The following is a 20,184-nucleotide window of genomic DNA, read 5'->3' on the forward strand; positions in this document are numbered from 1 at the left end:
CATATGGGATGCTGGCGCCGCAGGAGGAGGATTAACCTACAGCTCCTTTGTGCCAGCCCCCACCCCCTCCTTCTATTTTCAAACCAGCTTCCTGCTATGCACAACACCCTAGGAGGCAGCAACGAGGACTCAGTTACCTGGGTCCCTGCCATCAGGTGGCAGACATGAATTGAGTTCCTGGCTCCTGGATTCAGCCTCACCCAGACCTGGCTTCTGTAGGCATTGGAGGAGTAAGCCAGTGGATGGAAGAAAAAAAAAATGAAAAATACCTCTCTCTCTCTCTTTCTCTCTCTCTCTCCCTCTCCCTCTCTCTCTCTCGCTTTCTGTCTTGCTCTGCTTTTAAATAAAAATAAACAAAAACTGAAAGAGTTCCTGGTGAAGTGTGCAAAATGTTGAATTAAGCAAATTTTAAAAGGTTAAATTCTTTACTTCCCCAAGTATATAATAAGTTAAGCAGATCGTAAAGCCACACAGAGGGATGCAAGATGTCACCGACGAAATAACACTCGATTTGAGGATCTCTCTGGGTGTGCTGCCAAAACAACCGAGGTGACTGAATGGGAAACCTCTGCCACAAGTGAATTCAGCCACATGCAATGTAACAAAGGATTAGAGAGCACGGGTATATGTCAGCAACAGTCCCTGTCAATAGGGACCCTGCTTCACCCCTGTATGCATTTAACAACCACATGGCAATGTCCCTCAAGGTGTCCATGATTAACAGAAAAACAAAAAAATCAACAACAAACACAGGGGTTGGCACTGTGGCTTCTGCCTGAGATGCCGGCACCGCATATGGGCACTGGTTCGAGTCCTGGTTACTCTGCTTCCAACCTAGCTTCCTGCTAATGCTACTAGGAAAGCATTAGAAGACAGCCCAAGTGCTTGGACCCTGCAGCTTTGTGGGAGATCTGGATGGATTCACTGGCTTTGGATCGGCCCAGTGCCTCAAGGAGTCTTAAATAATAAGTATTATAAACATGTAATAATAAGCATAGCATCATGTGTGAGAAACTCCAAGGAAAACATCTTACTCAGGACACTCAGCACAGAAATAACAGAGTCAATAAGATGCGATGCAGAATACAACAGAAGAAAATCATGACAAAGGCTCAAATCATTCCCACTGCTTGTTTTCAGCTGTAGCTTCACCCCCACCATTAATGAACTTAAATAACCGGCAGAAATCCTTAATTTCATCAAGTTCAATAAAGACTTTTAAGTTAAGTCCTCTAGGACTGAACTATAATGCTGTTACATTTGCTCATTTAAACATACTTGTTTGCAATCAACTTCATGTTGGTTCTCAAGATAAGAAGTGTTTTAAACAGAAAAGCGGCATCCTCACCTTCTGGTTCCAGCAGCCTGGGGATTTTGAGTTCTCGCTCTGCGATTCGAAAGGCCTCCTGGAGATTGTCTTTGTTGGACCTCTGCTTCGCACTGGTCATGTCAATTAGGTCTGGACGCAAGGCATGAATGACAGCCAGAAAGGCCAGCCCATTCCTCCAGCTTGATTTGAAATCTGTTATACTGACAGACTCATACCTGTCACAGAAAGACAAAACCATGGTCAACACTATCGAAAATAACATAGCAAACAGTTCTACTCTATGTACTAGTAATCAAAACTAGAACCAGTAAATTAAATAAACCATTCAAGGAGAAGAGTTTCTTTGGATCCTGCCATCCAATTCAAGTAAAATGCCAAGTTTAAAGAAGTCAGCTGAGGCAAAGCAGGTAAAGCTGCTGCCTACAGTACCAGCATCCCATATGGGCACTAGTTCGAATCCCGGCTGCTCCTCTTCCAATCCAGCTCTCTGCTATGGCCTGGGAAAACAATGGAAGATGGTCCAAGTCCTTGGGCCCCTGCACTCATGTGGGTGACCTGAAAGAACCTTCTGGCTCCTGGCTCGGATTGGCTCAGCTCTGGCCGGTGCAGCCATCTGGGGACTGAACCAGCAGATGGAAGACCTCTCTCTCTGCCTCTGCCTCTCTGTAACTCTGACTTTCAAATAAATGAAATAAATCTTAAAAAAAAAAAAGGATGAATCTTTAAAGACATCATGCTGTAAGCTAGACTTAAAAATGTTAAATACTGTATGATTTCACTCATACAAGATGTATACCCAGAGTACTCAAATTCATAGACGGTAGAATGGAGGCTGCCATGGGTCAGGCATTATCGCTCAATAGCGTTGCAGTTGTGAAGATGAAAAGAGTTCTGGTGATGGATACTGGCAACGCTTGCACAACAATGAGAAGGCACTCAGTGCCAATGAACTGTGTGCTTGAAAACAATCAATGTGCAGGTCTTATGCACATTTCATCACAATAATGAAGTCTGTTTTTTAAAACATCGTTAGCCAGCTATTGTATCTAGGGTAACATCTCTCAGGCTGGCCCAAGAGGCCCAGGTGTGATTTCCTCCTGCATGTCTCTCCCATCTTTAGAGCTCATGTTCTACAGTGTTGTGATCACACCAGCTTCACACCTGTTCCTCCTAATCGCTACACCCTGATCCCATCATGATGGTTTGGATACACTTTGGATGTATCCCTCAAAGGTTCACGTCCTTGAAGCTTGGTCCCCAGTATGATGGTGTTGAGGTGGTGGAACCATCACGAGGAGGAGCCTCATAGAAGGTCCTGAGAGTGGAAGGGATGCAGGCAGGACCCTCGTTGGCCCCTTTGAGAAAAAAAAGAGCAAACCTAACCCTTGAATCTGTCTGGCTTCCAGTCCCAGGCTGTGATCTCTTCCATATGTGCCCCATCATGGTGACAGCACCCACAGGGAACCCTTATCCAGAGGCCCAACAGACGAGGCCACCTGAGGCTGAACTGTCAGTCAAACTGCACTTCTCTATTTATTAAGCACCCAGCCTCAGGTATTTGCTTACAGCAACAGAAAATGAATGAACGCACATCTTCAAGGATATGAAGGCCTCCCTGTGGGTCTCAGTGCACAGGTGTCCTCTTCCGCAAGGCCCTCCAGGACCCCAGAAGCCAAGGGAGACCCTCACCCTCAACACTCTTGATTGTACCGGAAACTTCCCCATCCGTGTCACCATCCCTAATGATCACAGGTCATCGTCTGCTTCCCTCTCTGTGCCTTTCTCATTCCCACAGTAGACTCACTCCCAACCAGTGCTTGGGATGAAGGCAGTGTCCGAACCTTATCCAGGTTTCCCCTGTGTGTGGCAGGGATCCAAGTTCCTGCCTCCCAGGGCACACATGAGGAGAAAGCCAGAATGGAGAAAGGAGCCAGGACTTGAACTCTGGTACCCGGATGTGGGATGCAGGTGTTCCAAGTGGCATCTTCAGTGCTGTGCCAGACACGTGCCCCTCACTGTGAATTTTGATCTTTCCCCAGAGTGACATAAGCAGTCTGGTGCTCTCTCGATGCCCAACTGTGTGTTAATGTAAGTGTTCCGAGTATCTTTAAGGAAGGCGCTAGGCTAAGCTAGGATGTTGGACAGGACAGGTGTATTCAATGCATTCTCAACCTACTTACTAACTGGATTATCAATGTACTGATGGGATTATCAGGCTATCTCTCCCTCATAGGTTAAAAAATATTTGTAGAAGAGAGCTTAATGTATGTCTATTTTAATAATTCAATCAGTCATTGCTCTCTAACTGATAAGAGATCTTGAAAGTCTTGCATAAAATGTACATGCATACAAAGTTTGAGGAATATTCTAGAATAATGGAAGTTTCCTTTAATGGCCCATACAAAGCATGAAGAAATTCACCTATTTTAAAGTACGAATGAACTCATGAAAGCTACTCAGGAAATGTCTGCTCCAGTCGACCTGCGTTTTCCCACCTACTTAAGGAGGAAACAGCCTGCACTGTAACTGCAACACACTACAAAGAACTCAGCTTTTTTACACTGTCTAAAAAACACACAGGTGGTGCCTACTATATTCAGAACCATTCTATAGGTTTTTAAAAATTGATTTCTATAATATGAGGGTACTTTGAAAAGTTCATATAAAACAGAATTATAAGTTTAGCTTGGTGAAAAAGTTTGGAAATCCATGCATAGTTTTCTCATAATATGTACTTCACATAAATTTTTTGTAGATGCCTCTCCTATGTATGGATTTCAGAAATTTTCTACACCAACACAGACTTGTTTTTTAATTCCATTTTCTATGAACTTTTTTCAAAAATGATTTCTTTACTTTGTTTGAAAAGCAGAGTTACAAAGAGAGAAGGAGAGGCAGAGAGAGATCTTCCATCAGCTGGTTCACTCCCCCAAATGGCCACAATGACCAGGACTGAGCCAGTTGAAGCCAGGAGCCAGGAGCTTCTTCCAGGTCTCCCATGCAGGTGCAGGGGCCAAAGCACTTGGGCCATCCTCCACTGCTTTCCCAAGTACATTAGCAGGGAGCTGGATCTGAAGAGGAGCAGCCGGGACACTAACCAGTGCCCAAAGGGAAGCCGATGCCCATATGAGATGTCGGTGAGGCAGGCTGGGCCTTTAGTCTATTGAGCCAGAAGCGCCGGTCCCCCTGTGAACTTCTGAAGAACCCTCATACACATGACAATCATCTGGCGTAGTACCATTGTTCACAATTTACGATTGAAGAAAAGAGACTAGGTGTCCAGGGTCACCAGCTAGAAAGCACTGGAAGCCGGGATGTTAAACCCGGGTACTCTGGCTGCAGAGTACACTCTGAGACACTACGTGAAACGAACCAAGGGATAAGGGCCAAGGGGAAGGGGAGGGCCAGCCCCCCTCCCAAGTGGGAAGGGAACAGGGCAGCTCTGCAGTGACCGCAGGCACTCTACTCAGCAGAGCGCCAGCACGGGACGGCAGCTCAGCACCCATAAGCCAAAGCCAGGACCACGAAGACGAAGGTGTGGCCAGAAGCAAGCGTTTGAGGATCAGTCAAGACACCCCGAGGGAGGCCCCCATTCCATATCAGAGGGCCAGGTTCAAGTTCCAGCTCTGCTCCCAACCCCAGCTTCCTGCTAATGAGAGCCCTGGGAACCCAAGAGGTGATGGCACAGGTATTTGGGTCCCCGCCACCCACGTGGGAGATCTGGATTCAGTCCCAGGCTCCTGGCTTCACTAGGGCCGAGTATGCTGGAGGAAAAGAAGGGAGGAAGAGAGTGAAGGGGAGCAGGGGTAGGAGGAGGTGCTGACAGGTCTTAAGATGGGCAGGGGGCCGGCGCCGCGGCTCACTAGGCTAATCCTCCGCCTTGCGGCGCCGGCACACCGGGTTCTAGTCCCGGTCGGGGCGCCGGATTCTGTCCCGGTTGCCCCTCTTCCAGGCCAGCTCTCTGCTGTGGCCAGGGAGTGCAGTGGAGGATGGCCCAGGTGCTTGGGCCCTGCACCCCATGGGAGACCAGGAAAAGCACCTGGCTCCTGGCTCCTGCCATCGGATCAGCGCGGTGCGCCGGCCGCAGCGCGCCGGCCGCGGCGGCCATTGGAGGGTGAACCAACGGCAAAGGAAGACCTTTCTCTCTGTCTCTCTCTCACTGTCCACTCTGCCTGTCAAAAAAAAAAAAAAAAAAAAGATGGGCAGGGTTGGGGCTGGTGCAGTGGCATGGCGGGTACAGCCACTGCCTGCAGTGCCGGCATCCCATATGGGCACCGGTTCTAGTCTCGGCTGCTCCACTTCTGATCCAGCTCTCTGCTATGGCCTGCAAAAGCAGCAGAAGATGGTCCAAGTCCTTGGGCCCCTGCACCCACATGGGAGACCTGGAAGAAGCTCCTGGCTCCTGGCTTCGGATCAGCGCAGCTCCAGCCATTGTGACCAATTGGTGAGTGAACCAGTGGATAGAAGACCTCTCTCTCTCTCTCTCTCTCTCTCTCTCTCTCTCTCTCTGCCTCTCTCTGTGTAACTCTTTCAAATAAAAAAAAAGAGTGGGCAGGGTTATTGCTTCTTGGCCTTTTGGCTAAGATCAAGTGAAGAGAGGTCAGGGTAGGCTGCAGAATGAGCACCAGGATCGAGGCAAATGTACAATTGGGAAATGAGGTCGGTTTCATCCATTCACAAACAAGGAAGTGCTACATAGGAGGGTACTTGAAATTTTTCATGGAAAAACTGAACTAAAAGACAAGTTAACTTGAGAACAAAAAATTTTCAACTCTGCATACAAGAAATCTGCAAAAAGGTCATGAAAATGCGGATTATGAAAAAACGATGCCAGGATTGATCTTTTGTCTTCTACTCCATTTCCCACAAAGGTTTTGAAGTCCCTTCATTATTACTTAATAACAGCAGTTTTATATTTGAGTCCCAGGGAATCACAGAATATTGAAATAAAAATTACCTAACAGTTTCACCAACGATGGCCAAAACTAGCAGAAACTCATGATGAATGCCTTAACAAGAGGCACTGTATCTTAAGTTTAGCTCCTGCTCTAGAGTTGAAAAATACTAAGGAACATGGGGAAAGATAAATGATAAAGTAGGAGGGAACTTCAAAAACTTCCTGGAGAAATGGAATTAACAGATTTATTCAAATGGAAATAACAAATTTTATGCCAAAAAAGCTTTGAAATTCCATGCATAGATTTTTTTTAAAGATTTATTTATTTATTCATTTGAAAGTCAGAGTTACACAGAGAGAGGAGAGGCAGAGAGAGAGAGAGAGGTCTTCCATCCAATGGTTCCCGAGATGGCCCCAATGGCCGGAGCTGTGCCGATCTGAAGCCAGGAGCCAGGAGCTTCTTCCGGGTCTCTCACGGGGGTGCATGGGTTCAAGCACTTGGGCCATCTTCTACTAAGCAGACCACAGCAGAGAGCTGAATTGGAAGTGGAGCAGCCTGGTCTTGAACTGTTGCCCATATGGGATGCCGGCACCTCAGGTCAGGGCATTAATCCACTGCACCACAGCAACAGCCCCAATAGCTTTTTTTTTTTTTTTTTTTTTTGGACAGGCAGAGTGGACAGAGAGAGAGAGAGACAGAGAGAAAGGTCTTCCTTTGCCGTTGGTTCACCCTCAAATGGCTGCTGCGGCCGGTGCACCGCGCTGATCCGAAGCCAGGAGCCAGGTGCTTCCCCCTGGTCTCCCATGGGGTGCAGGGCCCAAGCACTTGGGCCATCCTCCACTGCACTCCTGGGCCACAGCAGAGAGCTGGCCTGGAAGAGGGGCAACTGGGACAGAATCTGGCGCCCTGACTGAGACTAGAACCCGGTGTGCCGGCGCCGCAGGTGGAGGATTAGCCTAGTGAGCTGCGGCACCAGCCAATAGATTTTTTTTTATAATATGCTTTTTCCGTGAATTTTTTGAAGACCCTTCAAATGAGACTCAAACAGCTGGAAGGTCATTTATACACAAATGAAATAAATCTGAATTTAGTATCACCATGCTTTTCACATATTTGTTTAATCAAAAAAGGAACACTGTCTCTAGAAGATTCCAGACAAAGTCCACCTACCATGTTTCAAATCTGCATAGATGATTTCCGTCTCTCAAAAAATACAGAGGATGAGCAACAAATAAAAGTGAGGCTGAAGGCAGAAATTAACCTCCCTCATCTTTGGTTAGAAATTAACCTCCCTCACCTTCCTTACTTGGAAGGAATGTGTTCCCTATTTCTGGTTCTCTTCCCCGGGCCAGTGCTAGGAGACGACAAGGAATGCCCTTTGCACTGCACAGCTCTCCTACTGCATCTTATGCCTCCAAACAGCACCCCAGCCGGTGGTTACCATGGGAAAGTCAGCATCTTGCCCTTTGTAAAACTGAAATGATGGGGCCGGTGCTGCGGCGTAGTGGGCTGGGCCTCCACCTGCGGTGCCGACACCCCACACGAGCAGCAGTTCCTGTCCCGGCTGCTCCTCTTCCGATCCAACTCTGTGCTGTGGCCTGGGAAAGCAGTAGAAGGTGGCCCAAGTCCTTGGTCCCCTGCACTAACATGGGAGACCCAGAAGAAGCTCCTGGCTCCTGGCTTCGGATTGGTCCAGCTCTGGCTGTTATGGCCATCTGGGGAGTGAACCAGCAGATGGAAGACCTCTCTCTCTCTCTCTCTGTAACTCTGCCTCTCCAATAAATAAATACATCTTTAAATAGATAAATAAATCTTTTTTTAAAAATGCTCATTCTCTTATCTCTTTGTGTACTGAGCTATTTCCAGTCAGTAGGAAACGTGCCCTTCATGAAATCACTTACACCTCCAAGAGATAATTTTGCTATTTATTCAGTGGCTCCTTTATTCATTCCACCCATTCATGAGTACACGACTACCATGAACTCACACTATGCAAAGGTCTGGGGCTATACAGTCAACTGAGACATAGCCTTGACTTTGAAAGAGCTCACCGTGGCGGGGGGGGGAATCTTTTACATTGAATTCGACCCTGCAGCGCACAGGGGAACTGTGTATGAAGAACAGACTATCTGAGCACTACTTGATTTCCACCTAGACTAGGCCACCAAAACAGGGCACAGGGGGGCAGGGAGAGACTGCCCAGATAACAAGACCTTATAGCCTTCCAAGCCAAGAGTGGCCGGGCTCAGGGACCTCCGCATTTGGAAGATTCATTGTGAAAGGAACGGAGACGGGGAACATTTCCTTTATCTGAGATGGAGGCTTCTGGACACGCGCTCCACCCAGCCAGCCTGATTTTCCAGACCTAGGAGTCCACGAGGTTGAGTGGGTGGCCTGTGCGTCTCTTCTCATCCCAGCAAGCTACTCACGTGGCACACTGCTCCTGGGCCCACAGCAGGAGAGCCTTCTTGGCGGACAGCTTCCATCTTTCTTGGGCCTTGGAGCACTTCTTAGCTGGAGGACTTGAGGTAGGAGACGAATCCACCACGCTCACCTCAGCCGCGGCAGGTTCATTGTAATTGCAAGAAAGAGTCCGGGCCAGCTCCTCGATCTAAGGCGTAACGGTGAAGACACACAGAATCAGGACCAAAATCTGCAGCCAAAGCAAGACCCGCGACAGGGCCAATGTACCCGCGGCGAAGTGAGCACTGGAAAAATCCTTGAATGACAGCATTCGCCACCTAGGGCTGCACCTTGGCCGAGCTCGGGCCATGCCTCTCCGCTCCCAGGCACACCCGCCTGCACTGAAGGAAAGCCCCTGTTTGTTTCCCTAAAGCGCTTACAGAGCATTTTCTGGAGTTCAACACTTGTCAAACTACATCGAACTGAACTAAAGCAGGCTCCTCCTCGAGGGTAGCTTTAGAGACTGGATCAGCTGAAACGCATCCTTGATCATCAACCATTCAGAACAAATGTAGGGGCTGGTGCTGTGGCTCAGTAGGTTAATCCTCTGCCTACAGCACCGGCATCCCATATGGGCACTGGTTCTAGTCCTGGCCGCTCCCCTTCCAATCCAGCTCCCCATTATGGCATGGAAAAGCAGGAGATGGCCCAAGTCCTTGGGCCGCTGCACCCATGTAAGAGACCTAGAAGAAACTCCTGGCTCCTGGCTTCAGATTGGCCCAGCTCTGGCCGTTGCAGCCATTTGGGGAGTGAAACAGCAGATGGAAAATCTCTCTCTCTGTCTCTCCCTCTCACTGTCTGTAACTCTGCCTCTCAAATAAATAAATAAAATCTTTAAAAACAAATGTACAGATTGATCAAATGCATGGACAGATAAGTCCCAAGAAAGAAAAAAAAAACCACCTCTTACACAAAAAACAATCCCATTATTGATTTAAAAAATTGAAATGTATACAACAAAATGATGGCTTTTACTATATAAAACAAGCAAAAAAAGAAAATAAATAGCAATACCAGTGATAGTTTAAGTGTGAGAAATTGAATTTTTTAAAACTAGTAGTAATTGTACAAATTGGTTCAAATTTTTTGGAGGGCAAGATAGCATCTCTCTAAAACTTTAAAGGATAAGACCACAAACAGGCCGGCGCCGTGGCTCACTAGGCTAATCCTCCGCCTTGCGGCGCCAGCACACCGGGTTCTAGTCCCGGTCGGGGTGCCGGATTCTGTCCCGGTTGCCCCTCTTCCAGGCCAGCTCTCTGCTGTGGCCAGGGAGTGCAGTGGAGGATGGCCAAGTGCTTGGACCCTGCACCCCATGGGAGACCAGGAGAAGCACCTGGCTCCTGCCTTCGGATCAGCTCAGTGCGCCGGCCGCAGCAGCCATTGGAGGGTAAACCAGCGGCAAAGGAAGGCCTTTCTCTGTCTCTCTCTCTCTCTCACTGTCCACTCTGCCTGTCAAAAAATTTAAAAAAAAAAAAGACCACAAACAGAAGTATTTGATCTACTTCTCCCAGTAACAGACATGAATGATGTGATTGGCAAACTTATTTGATTGGCATTGCTCTGCTAGGCACAGCAGACCATCCTCTTGCTCCTGGATCAGCCTACAGAACACTGACCAAAATGAACCACACAGAGCCACAAGGCAAGCCTCGGCAGCTGTGCAGGATTGACACCACCATGTTCTATGATCACACTGAAACTCTAGACAGATTTAACAGTCAAAATAAGCAGGCATGGGGCCGGCACTGTGGCATAGTGGGTAAAGCCGCTGCCTGCAGGGCCAGCATCCCATATGGGCACTGGTTCGAGGCCCAGCTGCTCCTCTTCCAATCCAGCTCTCTGCTGTGGCCTGGGACAGCAGTAGAAGATGGCCCAAGTCCTTGGGCCCCTGCGCCCACGTGGGAGACCTGGAAGAAGCTCCTGGATCCTGGCTTTGGATCAGCACAGCTCTGGCCATTGCGGCCACCTGGAGAGTGAACCATCGGATGGAAGACTTCTCTCTCTCTCTCTCTCTGCCTCTCCTTTTCTCTCTGTGTAACTCTGACTTTCAAATAAATAAATAAATCTTTAAAAAAAATAAGCAGGCCCTTGGAAAGTTAAGCAGTAGATTTTCCTGTAACCCATGAATCAAATGAGAAATCATAACGAAAATTAGAATATTTCCAACAGAACAATAACTAAAGTAGTATATGCATGCAGTAGAAGATGCAATATCTTAGAGCTGTCTATTTTTTCCAAAATGTCCCATACATTCAATGCAATAAAAACTCCAACAGACCATATGTGTGTGTGTGCGTGTGTGTGTGTGTCTGTGTGTAACTGATAACCTCTACATAAAACTTACATGAAAACACAAAAAGGAAAGAGTAGCTGAGATAACCTTGAAGGACAAGTTAGACAACTTTTACTACCAAGACTTTTACTATCAAGACTTACTATATAACTGCAGAAATTAATTCAGTATAACACTGGTGTAAATATGAATAACAGAATGGAATAGATAATCTGAAAATGGAGCCACATATGTACAACAGCATTTTAACAAGTTCATGGAAAATGAAATAAAATGGTAAGTTTATTTTGGTGCAAAAATTTTTTGAGATGCATATGAGTATGTTCAAAAAGTTCATGGAAAATTCATACAAAGAAAAAACTATGGGGCTTGGTGCTGTGGTGCAGAGGGTTAAGCTACCACCTGTGATGCTGGCATCCCATATAAACACTGGTTCGAGCCCCAGCTGCTCCACTTCTGATCTAGCTCCCTGCTAATGGCCTGGGAAAACAGTGGAAGAAGGCTCAAGTCCTGAGGTCCCTGCATCAACGTGGGAGACCTGGAAGAAGCTCCTACTCCTGGCTTTGGGTCAGTCCATCTTTGGCTGTTGCAGCCATTTGGGGAGTGACCAGGTAGAGGATTAACCTACTGCTCCACAGCACCAGCCCCTCCCACAAACATGTTTAAGGTATTCTTAAAGTAATTGAAAAGATCGAAGAAGTGTAACTGAATTTCAGGTAATACAAAAACTTGCACTAAAAATCTCAAGGCTGCAAGAACATAGGAGCATGAGGGAATTCAGAACTCCCCCTGGGGCACCCACATCCCATAGCACAGTGCCTGGGGTCAAGGCCTGGCTCCACTTCCGGCCCAGGTCTCTGCTAATGCACACCCTGGGGAGGCAGCAAGTGATGGCCCACGAACTCGGGTCCCCACCACCCACATGGAAGACTCAAACAGTACCAGGCCTCTGGCTTCAGCCTGGTCAGCCATGGCTGTTGCAGGCATTTGGGGAGTGAACTAGTGGACAGGGGGGTCTCTGTTTCTCTCTACTTTTCTCTCTGCCTTTCAAGCAAACAAAAAATAAAATTTTCGAAATCTTTTTAAAGTGCGTGGAAAATGAAATTAAAAGCTAAGTTTATGTTGGTGCCAAAACAATTCTGAAACTCACACAAGGGAGAAACAACGCATGGACTTCAAAACTGTTTGCACCCAAACCAACGTATCTTTGAATTCCATTTTCTATAAACTTTTTGAAGTGCTCTCCCGCGTCTCCACCCTAAGCTTCATGAAGTCAAGACTGTAGCCATCACTCTATCTCAGTGTCCCACAATGATCACTAAGATATGTTAACTGTTCAGTGAGAGCCACAGAATCACCAAGTCTGAAAGTGAGTTGGGAAAGAACTGGACATTGCTGGGTTATTCAGATGCACTAGACCGAGGTAGGGGGAGCCCCTCAAAAACAGGGGAGATCAGTGCAAGTTGAGTGGGTCATATTTCAAGGACTGATTCCAGAAACTTCCCTCTCCCTTCCTTGTCCCGGGAAACAAACAACAATCCGCAAACGTTTACCGCACAGGTTCTGCCCAGACCGGTTCTGACCTCACGGAGAAATCAGGCCCTCTGACAATTCAGCATTGAACTTGCAGCTGAAAGTGGTGACAACAATGGCAAAAAGTCTGCTCCAGGTTTTCTACTTGAGAGAAGCTTCCAGAGTGTGCCCTGTTTTTGGAAGCAGCTGGGGACTGACCCGAGCGGCATACAGACAGCAGTAATTTGCACAGAAAAAAAAAAAAAAAAAGCCGTATCCTCAAACTACTCACATGGAAATGCAGTATTATTGTCCAAATAAGGCCGAGGATAATGGATGGGTTTCCATCTATGATATCAGCAACATGGATATTGATGAGCTTGATCTGAAAAAGCAGGACACACGGGTTAAAAGGGAAACAAAGACTCCATGGCCTTAATCACTCTGATAATTTTGCAGGTGAACTGTATGCTCACCGATCGGTTCTTCAGGAATGTCAGGGCGTGTTCTATATTGATTCTGCACTGGAACGGATTAAGTCCTTTATCCCGCGGCTGTGATGGTCAAGCAAACATGTTACTGAGAAACCGGAAACACGCTTTTTAAAAAAGTCGACAACAACAAGTTGGCTGGTGTCATTTAAAGCTCTTACCAACTGTTGGCCCGAGAGTACTTCGAGCAGGTCCAGGAGCACATGGCCCTTTTTAATGTCGGTGAAGAGGTCTGACACAGCTGAGGGCGGCGTGTGCTGCAGAGGTCACGAGAGAAAATAAATCAGACTGCGCCCCCAACACAAGTGTGCTTCGAAAACGCCCAGGGGCCGGCGCTGTGGTGCAGTAGGTTGATCCTTCGCCTGTGACGCCAGCATCCCATATGGGTGCCGGTTGGAGTCCTGGCTGCCCCTCTTCCAATCCAGCTCTCTGCTAATGGCCTGGGAAAGCAGTGGAGGATGGCCCAAGTGCTTGGGCCCCTGCACCCGCATGGGAGACCTGGAAGAAGCTCCTGGCTCCTGGCTTCAGATCGGTGCAGCTCCAGCCGTGCGGCCATTTGGAGAGTGAACCAGTGGATGGAAGACCTCTCTCTCTCTCTCTGTAACTCTCCCAAATAAATAAATAAAATCTTTAAAAAAAAAAAAGAGCCCAGAAGGAGGGCAATTTCCTTTTAAATTAAAAGAGTGATCAAGAGCATGCACACTCCTTATCAAGCCCTGACAGGAAAAGTAGTGACCATGCTGTATCTCGTGGCAAACGCGTAGTAACACAACACTCCTGCGTGGAGCCTGCACTGAGTTTAAAATCCGTGCACGGCAGTGAGGGCAAGATGTTCAGAATCAGCCAGGAGTGACGCCCACCCGCCTGCACCTGCTCGTCCATGTGTCCTTTTTTAGAATCACAAGCATCAGGTGGGGACAGGCAGGTGGGCACAGGCTGGGGGCCCTGGGAAGACAGGCTGGCTCATCATGTGTCCAGGTTACTCTGGCAGCCGGCATCACCAAGGGCTAGAATGGCCCCAAGATCCTGATCACGGCCGCTGGGGCCCAGGCTGCCTAGTTTTGCATCCCTGCACGGCTACTTACAAGCTGTGTGATGTGGGTGAGTCACACAACTTCTCTGGGCCTGACCTTCTTTCCCCTCGGAACAGGAATAACACCATCTACCTGGCAGGAAGGTTGTCAGGAGTAGTCAAAGTCATCACAATTACAGGGCGGATGGCAGGGTCAATACCAACAAATCACCATCATTTCGCGTCCTTGAACTATTTCTGTTTTCATACTGTCTTAGCTCCTGCCGTATCAAATACACAAAAACAAGATGGAGCTGACTTTCGGCACACTCTCTCAAGAAGAGATATCCCACAACCTGTCGCGGGCCAGCGCCTTTCTTAATGGCCGGCTCGGGGCCACCTGACAAAGGAAGGGGAATTAACTACATTTCTGGCTTCATGTGCCCGTTCTTTCCTCACCTTTGCCAACTGCGAGTTTATCCAGCAGGTGAAGGTCTTCTTCTGAGTGTCTTCCTGTTCCGCTGTCAACAGAAAGAACAACACAGCTATCAAACGAGAAGCCTCGGGAACCATCGGAACACAGCCAAACTGCGCAGAGCGGTCACTCAGGGCTCGGGCACATGGCGCACAAGCTTACGACCAGCTGGGGCCCAGGGCTTTAGAAACAGCGTGGACACGCTTGCTTGCTTGTTTGTTCTTGAGAGGCAGAGAAAACAGAGAGAGAGGAGTTCACATCCCCTGGTTCACGCCCCAGATGCTAGGGGAGCTGATTCCAGATTCCTGCTAGGACACACTGTGCGAGGCACAGCAGCGATGGCTCAAGCAGTTGGGAGACCTGGATTGGGTCCCCAGCTCCGGGGCTTTGGCCCCAGCCCAGCCCTGGCTGTTGTGGACATTTGGGGAATGAAACAGCAGATGGCGGCTCTCCTCTCTCTCCCTCTCAAATAAATAAATAAAGATAAGAGTGCAAGGATAGGGGCCGGTGCTGTGGCATAGCAGGCAAAGCCGTCGCCTGCAGTGCCGGCATCCCATATGGGCGACGGTTCAAGTCCCAGCTGCTCCACTTCTGATCCAGCTCTCTGCTATGGCCTGGGAAAGCAGTGGAAGATGGCCCAAGTCCTTGGGTCCCTGCACCTGCGTGGGAGACCTGGAGGAAGCTCCTGACTCCTGGCTTCTGATCAGCCCAGCTCCAGCCATTGCAGTCAACTGGGGAGTGAACCAGCAGGTGGAAGACCTCAATCTCTCTCTCTCTCTCTCTCTCTCTGCCTCTCCTTCTCTCTCTCTGTAACTCTGCCTTTCAAATAAATAAATAAATCTAAAAAAATGCAAGGAAAGATATCAGGGGATGAAGAACAGTGAATAGCCAGTAGAGTTAGTGGCCTGGGGTTGCCCATGGACTCCAGGACTTGTTGGAGCTGGGTTGCTAGAGAGAGTGGTGTCCAGAGATGGGAGTGCATGAAACAGAGACCATGGGGGAGTTTGCGTCTGCAGGACAGCAACAGTGGATGATGGAAGTCGGGCAGATGGCAGGTGTTGCTGGAGAAGAGGCATTCAAGACGCTGAGAGCCAGGAGGTGAGAGGGTTCGTAGCTGTGTGTATCGGCTTTGCCCCGTTGTGCTGGAGAGAGCGACAGTTGCAGAAGGAGCTGAACTCTTTGGGAAATGATGGCAAATGACAGCTAGGGAGACGGCTGTAGCACTGAGGTGGTTCGATGTCCTGACATTAAAGAGGACGGAGACTGCTGGAGGCGGCAGTGAGGATCAAGGAGCTGTTAAGGAGCCCGAGCCAGAGCAGGGGGGGAAGCAGTGTTCTTAGAGGGGCCGCAGCCCACTGAGGGCAGGAAGCCAAGGCATGGGAAGGACGCTGGGGGCTGGATGGGGATTTGGTTGATGGTACATGCAGATTTCAGCCTCAGGAGTTCAGCAGAGGTAGGAGATGCAAACAACGGGAGCTTGCGCAGAAACCAATCGGAATTACAGTAAAAGGAGCCCACGAGTCCAGTGTGCGTGTGTGTGCGGCAGGTGCCCACGTGAGCATGTATGCACAATCATGCACGTGTGTGTGTGTGTGTGCTGACTGCATGAGCAGGAATTAATGATGCAGTAAAATGAGATCTGGGGAACTCAGGGCCGAGGAAGGTGGCAAAGCTGAGAATCCTGGGAGCAGAGAGGGGTGGGCGTCTGAGCGCCTGCTTATCCTTGTCCATGAGCTGAGGGGGGTCTTGGGAAATGGAAGCCCTTGACCTGTGGGCTGAGGATGTGTGCTGCCCCTGAGGGGCAGAAGGCTGGGGGTGGGGGTGGGATGGGGAACTGTGGTTCTTCCTGGGCAGGGAAGGAGAGACCCACGTGGGCTCCAGTCTCCTCCTAGACCCCTGCCTGGTTAATTACAGCAACAGTCAGCACTCCCTGTGTGCCAAAGTCCACGCCACGCACTTCAAGGAAATCGCTAAGTTCTAACCATTTGACTCCCTGTGACACGGGGACACACAGCCGCTCAGGATTTGAACCCCGGTCTTTCCGACTCACTTCAGCTTGTCTACAGCTAACTCCGCAGCAGTATTATCTCCAGGATCAACGTCAAGACTAAACCGCCAGGACTCCGCGAGCCTGTAAGACTCCTTCAGATATTCTGGAATTTTCTTTCTGCACGGCCGGGCTCAGCCTGCAGGTCTGTTTGAGTGAGGACCTCTTCTCGTGCCCCGCAGTTCCCAGGACCATTGTGTCAAGGTGCTGTGGGGACTTCATTCTTCCGTCAGTAAGAGCCATGGCCTCAGAGCGGCATTGCAGCGTAGTAGCTTAGGCACCGCCTGCAAAGCCAGCAGCCCAGAGGAGCACCTGTTAGACTCCAGTTGCTCTAGTTCCGATCCAGCTACCCACTAATGCACTTGGAAAGCAGCTGGGTTGCTTGGGGCCTGTCACCCACGTGGGACACCAGCATGGAGTTCCAGGCCCTGATCTCAACCCAGCTCAGCCCCAGCCACTGTGGCCATTTGAGGAGTAAACAAGCAGATAGAAGATTCTCCCTCCCTCTCTCTCTCTCCTCTCTCTCTCTCTCTCTCTGTCCCTTTCTCCCTCCATCTGTAATTCTTTCAAATAAATAAATCTAAAAATAAAAATAAAAATCACCTTTCTCAGCTAACCTATGGCCTTTAAAAAAAATCAAATGTTGGGGCTACCGTTTGACTTATGTTAAGACATCAGATGCCTGTTATTAATGTTACTAAATCTCCTCAAATCTTCGAGATATATATTTGCTATTTTTTTCCTCTTAATATCACCTGCTGATAAGACAATAATTCTTAAATGTATTGATGCTTATCAAAAAATGCATGCAACGCTATTTTTTTCCTCAATAAACAATCCAATCAAGTTTTTATGATTCTAAGATCCAGGTATCAAGGGACATGCACCCAATGCACATGAATTGAGATCACATATAAAGGTGGGGGTGGGGGCTGGTGTGGCATAGTGGGTAACACTGTCGCCTGCAGTGCTGGCATCTCACATGGGCGCTGGTTCAAGCCCTGGCTGCTCCACTTCCAATCCAGCTCTCTGCTGTGGCCTGGGAAAGCGGTAGAAGATGGCTCAAGTCCTTGGGCCCCTGCACTTGCATGGGAGACCCAGAAGAAGCTCCTGGCTTAAGCCCAGTCATTGCAGCCATCTGGGGAGTGAACCAGCAGATGGAAGACCTCTCTCTCTCTCTCTCTCTCTCTCTCTCTCTGCATCTCTGTAACTCTGACTTTCAAATAAATAAATAAATCTTAAAAAAAAAAAAAGTGGGAGGGACCTGTCCATTTCTGACAATAAAGCAGAAATGCAAGGAAACACCGAGAGGGCACTGTGGCCCAGGGGGTTAAGCAGAGGCTTGCAATGCCTGCAACCCACATGGGAGTGGCTGGGATTCGACCCGCCCCGGCTTCGGATCCAGCTTTCCGCTAACACATCCAGGAGGCAGCAGATAATGGCCCAATAATTTGGTCCCTGCCACCCATGGGGGAGACACGGCTGGAGTTCCGGGCTCCTGGCTTCTGCCTGGCCCAACCCTGGCTGTTGTGGGCAGTTAGGGGTGAACCAGCAGAGAGAATATCTCTCTCTCTCTCTCTCTCTCTCTCTCTCTCATTCTGCCTTTCACATAAATAAACCAATAAAACTTAAAAGAAAATAAAGTTTCACAGGGACACAAAACTAAACCTTGAGAAAATAAATAATAAAATAATAACAATAAAGAGGACTCTTCCTTATTCTTAAGGAACAAAGAGATTTTTCTACCTAGATGATAAGATGTGAAGAGGAAACTAACCAAGAATTATTATTATTAGCAGGTCCAAGAGACGAGCCTGCACTGGGGGCTTGAGGGGAGTTATGGGGATGGGGGACAGGCAGGCAAAAGGCAGCGTAAAACTGCATGCAAAGGGACCAGCGCTGTGGTGTAGTGGGTAAAGCCACCACCTGCAGCGCCGGCATCCCATGTGGGCGCCAGTTAGAGTCTCAGCTGCTCCACTTCCAATTCAGCTCTCTGCTGTGGCCTGGGAAAGCAGTAGAAGATGGCCCAAGTCCTTGGGCTCCTGCACCCCCGTGGGAGACCTGGTTCCTGCCTCCTGGCTTTGGATCGACGCAGCTCTGACCATTGTGGCCATTTGGGGAGTGAACCCACAGATGGAAGACCTCTCTCTCTCTCTCTCTCTTCCTGCCTCTCTGTAACTCAGCCTTTCAAATAAATAAATAATATTTAAAAATAAAAATAAACCTTTAATGCAAAAACAGCATCGCCTGCCTAGGGCGTCTCCCTGCTCCATGTATTTCCAAATCAAATGAGGCCTTGGTACTGAGCAGCTGGGGGCCAGGAGTTTCCCTAAGCTGGGAAGAGCTGCAGCAAAATCAAGGCTCTCACTCAATAACCAAAATTTGGAGCGGCTAATCTAATCCAAGGGTAGGCGCTCAGGAATAGCTCCTGACAGAGACATAGATTTAAACGGAAAATAGTCAACAATTTTCTAAAGGCAACCTGACAGTATCCAGGTCCTAACTGGATTAAACTCTCCTAGAAGCAAGGGCAAGTCCCGGGGAGCAAAGCAAACAGTGCACGAATCAGCTCTTCAGAAAAGGACCTGGGACGGAATCTTCCTGGCTTGTCACTCATCCTCCAAACCTAGAGGGCATTTCTTCATTCTCGAAACAGAAACCCTTGAAAGGAAACAGGACCCCTTGCTTCACGGCAAAGCAAGTGCAATTAAACACCTTTGTGGCGGCTCCGTCCAGGGGTTTCCATTCATCCCGTGACACATTTTCTTACTCCCTTACCCTTGAATGGCTGTATTAATTCCACAGGAACCAGGGCTAGGGAGCTCCCCCTATGGCAGGATAAGAAACCTTTTGTTCTGTTCAAAGGCTGACCCACTGTGGGGGGAGGAGGGAGTGTGGATTCAGAGTCACGTGCTCAAAGCCACTTAATAAATTCCTCTTGGAATGGCACACAGAGAGACTGGGTCCTTTTAATCAGTAGGCATCAAGGATAGAAAAGAGCCAAGACATAAAGAGAATAATACCATCTATTACAAAGACAATTTCCCTTCAAATGCTAAGAAATGGAGAATGAGAAATTCTTCTGATTCCTAAAGCAACTAAGACACAAATACAATGTTAGTGAATAAATGATCAACTCTTAGTCTAACATTCTAGGCTGCAACCTGTTCTAGCCTGGCTCGCCCTGACTCCAAGGCTTCTCCACCTACACTCTGCTTCCCTAGACAAGGGAATAGCTCCCGTTGCTGGATCGAGCTGGCTCATGGTTTCAGTGGCTAGGCTTCCTCTGGAATAACCAACCTGCAGTGCCTGCCACTGAATTCACAGGCGCCCCAGGCCACAGCGCGGTGCCTCACACACGTGGGCAGCCACCGGCTTTTGCCCAAATAAAACATATCCTGAACAAAGGCTCCTCCCCTAACCTGAAACAGAAATCCTCTCTCTGGCCGAGGCCTCCATCAACACTCGGTTGGATCTCCTTTTACTCCTATTACTCCAGATTGAGGGCGGCCCGTTATCTGAAAATCTGAAACCCAAAAAGGTTCTAAAATCCAAGACTTCTTCAGCAATTCACATGACACAACAAGTGGAAAATTCCACACCAGGAACCTTGTTTTATGCGTGGAGTTATTAAAAACACTAGCAGTAAGGCAGGCATGATGG

At 48.5% G+C, this 20,184-nt stretch overlaps 1 protein-coding gene across 8 annotated transcripts in view; it reads right to left on the bottom strand.

Annotated features, from left to right (window-relative positions):
- The window catches only part of SYNE2 (spectrin repeat containing nuclear envelope protein 2), a 392,381-nt gene that overhangs the window by 293,865 nt on the left and 78,332 nt on the right, over positions 1–20,184 (bottom strand). For all 8 annotated transcript variants that reach the window (XM_051826403.3, XM_051826401.3, XM_051826405.3 and 5 more), the window contains 6 exons: positions 14,459–14,520; positions 13,149–13,244; positions 12,973–13,050; positions 12,789–12,881; positions 8,658–8,839; positions 1,349–1,545 (listed from right to left, as the gene is read on the bottom strand). In XM_051826403.3, the coding sequence (XP_051682363.3) occupies positions 1,349–1,545; positions 8,658–8,839; positions 12,789–12,881; positions 12,973–13,050; positions 13,149–13,244; positions 14,459–14,520 (708 nt within the window). The remainder of the gene's footprint in view (positions 1–1,348; positions 1,546–8,657; positions 8,840–12,788; positions 12,882–12,972; positions 13,051–13,148; positions 13,245–14,458; positions 14,521–20,184) is intronic.

The sequence above is a fragment of the Oryctolagus cuniculus genome, chromosome 20 (genome assembly GCF_051225735.1).
Source record: "Oryctolagus cuniculus isolate XC-2025 breed Fujian yellow rabbit chromosome 20, ASM5122573v1, whole genome shotgun sequence".
Lineage (NCBI taxonomy): Eukaryota > Metazoa > Chordata > Mammalia > Lagomorpha > Leporidae > Oryctolagus > Oryctolagus cuniculus.